The sequence below is a fragment of the Cynara cardunculus genome (assembly GCF_001531365.2).
Source record: "Cynara cardunculus var. scolymus isolate 2C chromosome LG 8, CcrdV1, whole genome shotgun sequence".
Taxonomy (NCBI): Eukaryota; Viridiplantae; Streptophyta; class Magnoliopsida; order Asterales; family Asteraceae; genus Cynara; species Cynara cardunculus.
Window position 1 is genome coordinate 6,434,326 of NC_037535.1, and position 7,213 is coordinate 6,441,538.

The 7,213-nt window shown below is 40.3% G+C and overlaps 1 protein-coding gene and 1 non-coding gene across 2 annotated transcripts; one reads left to right on the plus strand and one right to left on the minus strand.

Moving 5' to 3' along the window:
• Positions 1 to 3,100: 3,100 nt before the first annotated feature.
• On the minus strand, positions 3,101 to 5,726 carry LOC112516146. The gene is made up of 5 exons (XM_025123168.1): positions 5,234 to 5,726; positions 4,901 to 5,191; positions 4,623 to 4,756; positions 4,160 to 4,565; positions 3,101 to 3,546 (listed from the first exon to the last, which is right to left on the minus strand). The coding sequence occupies exons 1-5, from the start codon at positions 5,724 to 5,726 to the stop codon at positions 3,101 to 3,103; spliced, it is 1,770 nt and encodes a 589-aa protein (XP_024978936.1).
• Positions 5,727 to 6,406: 680 nt separating this feature from the next.
• LOC112517493 lies at positions 6,407 to 6,513 on the plus strand. Its single transcript, XR_003069688.1, has one exon. It is a non-coding gene; the product is annotated as a small nucleolar RNA R71 (small nucleolar RNA).
• The last annotated feature ends 700 nt before the right edge of the window (positions 6,514 to 7,213 follow it).

Below are 7,213 nucleotides of genomic sequence, written 5' to 3' on the forward strand. Positions count from 1 at the left end.
GGTTCATAATCTTCATCAAAACAATGTGTGAACCTAATGAACAATTGAAACATGTGTATGAACCAAATGGACATATTGTGTGAACCAATTGAACACATATGTGCACGAGTGAACACATATGTTGATGTTTGAGTGAACATGTGGGTGAACGGTTTGATCATTTTCTTCACTTTCAGAATTCGAATTCCGAATGTATTCGTAGACGCTTTTAGCTTTTTCAATCTCATTATCGTCTATCTGTTTTACTCTATGATTATCCATATTACTCGGACTATAACGGAATCTTTACAAAGGGACTTTTTGGAAATTTACAATATCAAAACTATTGTTTGAAGAATGAAATGTAAAAATCAATAAGATGAACAAATGTGAAACTTCATATCATTATTACATGTAGATCAATTAGTGATATTTTAAGATTTGTAACTCCCAATTAAAATATTGGGGAGTTACATAWAAATGACAAATTACCTAAATACCCTTACACTTGATATGTGAGTTACATTTGAACCTAACTAAAAGATGGAACATGATTGGTTGATGTTGGTTAGCATAGTTAACACAAAAAAATGAGTTAGTATTTGAACCAACCTCTCTCTCTCTCTCTCTCTCTATATATATATATATATATATATATATTCTTTTTCTTTTTTCTCTTTTTTTATTTTTCTCTTTTTTTTTCCTTTTTCTCAAACCTCTACCGATCATTATATAGGTGTTGAGGATCGTGTAGAAGTATAAAGATCATACAACAAACACTCCTAACTAAGAGTATGTAGTCTCATTCCAAAGTCCGGTGAGGGAAGTGTTTGGCTTAAGGGTTAACTTGTGGTGTTAAAGTCAAGAAAAAATAGGTGGTTAGGCTCAAAAGGGTAATAAAAAAGAAAACAAATGCATAAAGGTTGACGTTTAGGTTAAATGGTTAAAAGAGACCTAACGCAAGTTCTAGAATGAGATGAACATGGAAGATGCAATACACACAAAAAAGAAATGGGATCGAAAATAGTGTTCGACCATGGCTCAAAAGCTCACAGGTTCATTTTGTCTATAAAATTAGCAAGCCTCACAAAAGTTATCTCAAATGTGCTAATCACGACTAACAAGTAAGTCATACAATCATTCGTGCTATGATGTTTATGGCATTGAAAATCAATAAAATCGTCGCTCATGCAATTCACTTAACAAATGCCCAAAATCAAGCCAAAAGTTCAAAAAAATTAGCCCTTTCTAACACACTCTTGCACATTAAAAAGCAATAATTCCCCATTAAAAAGCAATAATTCCCCATTAAAAAGCAATAATTCCCTCTCCCCACTTGAACCATATATTGTCCTCAATGTATGCATTCATTGGCCTAGTCTAAAACATTAAAAAGCAAAGGGAACGAGAAAACTCCCCTGGATATGTAGACTTGTGCCCAATACACGGTCCAAGCGGGTGGTAAAAGCCTCATTGCACTCGGGGGGGGGGGGGGTGTTGAACGTCAATACTCACAAGAATGCCAACCTGGGAAAGCACCTCATCAATCTCTGAAGATAACTAAAACTAAAATAAACTAAACTAGAACGGAAATAAAGCAATAAAAATTGGGTTGCCTCCCAATCAGCGCCTTTCTTTAACGTCTTTGGCTAGACACTACCTAACTAACTAACAACGGGCGGTGGCTCAAGATCCATAACATCAATGTCCGTAGACTGAAAACCTTCATTAAAAGGTTTCAGTCTATGTCCGTTCACCTTAAACGACTTACCCGTTTTTGGGTTCTCAATATTTACTTCTCCATGAGCATAAACCTTAACAACTATGAAAGGACCAACCCACCGTGATCTAAGCTTACCGGGAAACAACTTTAGGCGTGAATGAAAGAGTAAAACCTTTTATCCGACCACAACTCTTTCTGGGAGATGATCTTGTCATGGAAAGCCTTGGTCCGCTCCTTGTAGATCTTGGCGCTCTCGTATGCGTCGTTTCAGATTTCCTCTAACTCTTGAAGTTGTAGCTTCCTTAGAACTCCTGCGTCGTCCATTCACATGTTACACTTCTTGACAGCCCAAAAGGCCATGTGCTCTAGTTCAACAGGTAGATGACATGGTTTACCATAAACTAATCAAAAAGGGGACATACCTATAGGTGTTTTGTAGGCCGTACGGTAGGCCTACAAAGCATCATCCAAATGCTCGATCCAATCCTTGCGATTAGAATTTACAGTCTTCTCTAGAATGGATTTAATCTCCTTGTTAGAGACTTTGGCTTGCCCGTTGGATTGAGGATGGTATGCGGTTGAAATCTGGTGAGTGACATGATACTTCTTAAACACCGCCTCGATCACTTTATTGCAAAAGTGTGTCCCTCGATCGCTTATGACGGCCCTTGGTGTGCCGAACCTGGCGAAGATGTTAGATCTATGGAAAACTGAAACAGTACAAGCATCGTCAGTTCTGGTGGCTTTAGCTTCCACCCATTTCGAGACATAATCGACACACAATAAAATACATGTAAATCCAGAAGAGGCGGGAAAGGATCCCATGAAATCAATGCCCCATACATCAAAGATTTTGCAAACTAAAATCAGGTTTTGGGGCATTTGATTTCGTGGTCCGATATTCCCCGTCTTTTGGCACCTATCACAACTCTTGCAAAACATATAAGAGTCCTTAAAAATGGATGGTCAAAACAAGCCACAGTTAAGCATTTTGTGTGCCTTAAGCTTTGGACCAAAATGTCCCCCACGAGCATATTCGTGACAAAATCGAAGTACACTTTGTACTTCGTGTTGGGGGACACATCGCATGATAATTTGATCAGAGCAATGCTTCCAAAGGTAGGGGTCATCCCAAACATAATACTTCGCTTGAATCTTAATCCTATCCTTTTCAGTTCTAGTCAACATACCTGGCAAAGTGTTGGTAACTAGATAGTTCACTAAGTCGGCGTACCAGGGTGTCGTCTCTTGAATGGTCAGAAGATGCTTGTTCGGAAATTCATCCTTCAAGGTAGAAGGATCCTCACCATTTAGGAAACGACTCAAATGATCGGCCACTAAGTTCTCTGACCCGCTCTTATCCTGAATCTCTAGGTTGAACTCTTGTAGAAGCAACATTCAACGAATAAGGCGAGGCTTGGCGTCCTTCTTCATTAAATATTTAAGAGCTGCATGATCAGAAAAAACTATCACTTTAGTACTAAGTAAATACTGACAAAACTTCTCTAAAGCAAATACTATGGCCAAAAGCTTCTTCTCTGTCATTGAATAGTTGCTTTGGGCATTATCCAGCGTCCGAGAAGCATAGTATATCATGTGTGGGTCCTTACCAAACTTTTGTCCCAAAACAGCCCGGACCGCGTAGTTACTCGCGTCACACATTATCTCAAAAGGGAGATCCCAATTTGGGGGCTGAATTATGGGTTCAGAAGTTAACTTATCTTTTAATTCATTAAATGCCTTCTTGCATTCACCATCGAAGTGGAAGTCCACATCCTTTTGTAAGAGACAACAAAATAGTCGGGTTATCTTCGAAAAATCCTTAATGAATCTCCTATAGAACCCTACATGACCAAGGAAAGAACAAACTTCCCTAACAGAAGTGGGGTAAGGTAGCGTTTTAATGACATATATTTTAAAATATGACCAAGGAAAGACTTGTCTACCTCTATACCCTTCTTTGAAACAATATGACCCAAGATAAGACCATGACTAACCATAAAGTGACATTTTCGTGATTCAAAACAAGGTTAGTCTATATGCATCTTTTTAAAATCTTGGTCAAATTGTTCAAACAGTCCTCAAACGAGTTACCATAAACGGTAAAATCATCCATAAACACCTCAATGATACTCTTTACGTACTTGAGAAAGATACTTATCATACAACGTTGAAAAGTAGCTGGTGCGTTACAAAGGCCAAAAGGCATACGCCTATAGGCAAACGTACCAAACGGGCATGTAAAAGTAGTATTTTCCTGGTCCTCCAACGCTACCGGGATTTGATGGAACCCGAAGTATCCATCTAGACAACAGTAGTGAGACTTTCCCGCTAATCGTTCCAACATTTGGTTGATAAAGGGAAGTGGAAAGTGATCCTTTCTAGTGGACGAGTTCAACCTCCTATAGTCGATGCATACTCGCTATCCATTTTGGACTCGAGTAGGCAGCGACTCACCTTCGGTGTTCCTAACTACCGTCAAACCCGTCTTTTTGGGTACTACCTGAACAGGGCTTACCAATTTGCTATCTGAAATTGAATAGATAATACCTACATCAAGGAGTTTGAGGATTTCCTTTTTCACTACCTCCATCATAGGCGGGTTGAGGCGTCGTTGAGCTTCACGGAAAGGCTTGTAGTCATCCTCGAGTAGAATCTTATGCATACAAACTAAGGGGATCAATCCCTTGATATCAGCTATAATCCAGCCGATCGCCTCCTTATGCTCTTCAAGCACATTCACCAACCGTTTTTCTTCTTTGCTTGACAGCTCAGTAGAGATGATCACCGGTAGAGTATTGTCCTTGCCTAGGTAGGCATACTTGAGGTGGTCCCGTAACTCCTTCAAGTCAAGTACCGGGGCCTACAAAATAGAAGGAAATAGCTTAGTGTAAGAAGAAGGTAAATCAACATTTGATACCTGAAACTTCTTGTGTCGGTTAGATTCCATGGCTAAGACCATCTCTTTAAGCTCGGGCCCTAAATCATATTCCTTCATCAACAAATTAATTGTCCTTGCATCTAGGTGCCTTGTAATCGCAACCTCCAACAAATCTCAGTTAGTCAATTCATACAAATCATGAGTAATAGGATCTAAAACATCAACAAAACTGACAGAAGACACATCACTGGGATATCTATTGGCATCATAGATATTAAATTTAATGACCTCACCATCAAATTCCATAATTAACGTACCATCATGAACATCAATTTTTGTTTTTGATGTTTTCAGAAATGGTCTTCCCAACAATATCAAAGGTGATTTGGAAGTATTATGCTCCTCCATATCTGTGACATAGAAATCTGTCGGGAAGACTAACTCGTTAACTTGAACCAACACATCCTCAAGGACTCCCTTGGGATACACATTGGACCTATCAGCGAGTTGTATAACTCCCGTCCTCTTAAGAGGCCCCACATTCAGTGATGAATAAATCGAGTAAGGCATGACATTTATAGATGTGCCTAAGTTTAACATGGCTTTACCTATTGAAACATTACCTAACTTACAAGGAATAGTAAACATACCTGGGTCCTTGCACTTAGGTGGCATCTTCTCTCCTTGAAGCATGGCAGATACGTTCTCGCCCATGCTAACCTTCTCGTTCCCGGTAAACTTCTTCTTGTTCGTACACAACTCCTTCCAAAACTTAGCATATCGAGGTACTCTTTTAATAACATCTAAGAGTGGAATGTTTACCTCAACTCGGCAAAAAATCTCCTTCTCTTCTTGCTCCTTCTTGCTTTGCTCGAATCTCTTTGGGAATGGTAGTCGGATGACCAATTCGAGCGCTTTTCCTTTGTCCTCTATGTTTTTACCTTCAACCTTATCTTCATTTGACTTATTGCTCGTAATCTCGGCCTCTTTCTCTTCTTTCCTCTCGCTCATTCTTGCTTTGGGTTTGGGATCCGGAACCGTCCTGTTTCTCAAAGTAATGGCACTAACATTAGCTTTCAGGTTAATTTTAGTTTGGGACGGTAACTTACCTTGGCTCTCAATGCGATTAAGCGAAATCGCCATTTGCCCGATTTGAGCTTCCAGATTCTTCTGTTGGGCCGCTAAACATTGATTATGGGTTACCAAATTTTGGATATTTGTTCTAGTCTCTTGCTGAAATTGTTGAGTGTTAGTAGCAAGAGATTTAACAATATCTTCTAAAGACATACCTGCACTACTCAAGGCTTGGTTGTTTGGCTGAAACGGCACTCTCTGTTGGAATGGCTGCTAGAATGGCCTTTGCTGGAATTGTTGTGGAGGTCTTTGGGCACCAAAGCTCTGGTTATAAAACCTTTGTTGCGGTTGTTGGCCTGGAAAGCCTCCGATGGCGTTGACATCTTCGGGAGCAACCAAAACATCTTCTTGGAGTTGCGGACACGCGTCCGTCGGATGGCTCGTCCCATTGCATTTAACACATGCCTTAACCTGCTTTTTACCCACAACTAATTGTTCAATGAGGTTAGTCAAATCAAATAACCTACTCTCAATGATACCGGTATTAACCTCGTTAATCTTTTGGGGCCCTATCCTTAAATCACCTCGCACACTAAAATGTTGAGAGTTCTCAGCCATAGTGGTGATCAGACCCCTCACTTGATTTAGGGTTTTATTAAAAATTGCCCCTCCACCAGCGGCATCGATCATCTTCCTTTTCATAGGAAAAAAGCCCTCATAAAAATTATTGTAACAGAAGTTCCTCGAAAATTCCGTGTTGCGGGCAACTAACGCAGAGATGTTTGAACCTCTCCCAATATTCATGGAGGGTTTCCACATCTCTTTGTTTGATACTGCAAATTTTCTTACGGAGTGTAGCGGCTCGGGAGGCGGGAAATAATTTATCTAAAGATAACCGCGCCATTTGGTTCCAAGTCGTTACCGAACCGGGCGGTAACGAGTAGAGCCAATCTTTAGCCCGATCTTTTAAAGAAAAAGGGAATGTCTTTAACTTTATAAGATCCTCCGTAACCTTGTTGGGTTTCATGCTTAAACACACCACATGGAATTCCTTGAGGTGTTTGTTCGGGTCCTCGTTCTCCAAACTGTGGTAGGAGGGTAATAGGTGGACCAAACCAGTTTTTAGAACAAAATTTGCGTTACCTTGCCGGTACCTGATACAGATAGGAACCTGAGCAACGTCATGTGTTGCCAACTCTCGTAGAGTTTGCTCGTCTTGTTCGGCAGCCATCGCGTCTGCCTTCTTTTCGTCTGAATCGCTCGATAGGTTAAAATCTTGCCAGATATTTAACCCTAGTGACGAAGGTCCCTTGCCAAACTTCTTCCGAAACTTGGCTTGTTTCCTCAGTCATTTCGCGGTTCGTTCGATTTCTAGATTTATTGGCAAAGGTGAACCTGTACGTGAAGATCTAGGTATAAACCGTTAGTACTACCGAGTCCCCGGCAGCGGCGCCAAAAATTTGACGGATGCCGAGTCCACCAAATAATAAATTCCAACTAACGACTAGTTACAACCAAAATTGTAGTAGTGTAAGTCGGGTCGAATCCACAGAGAC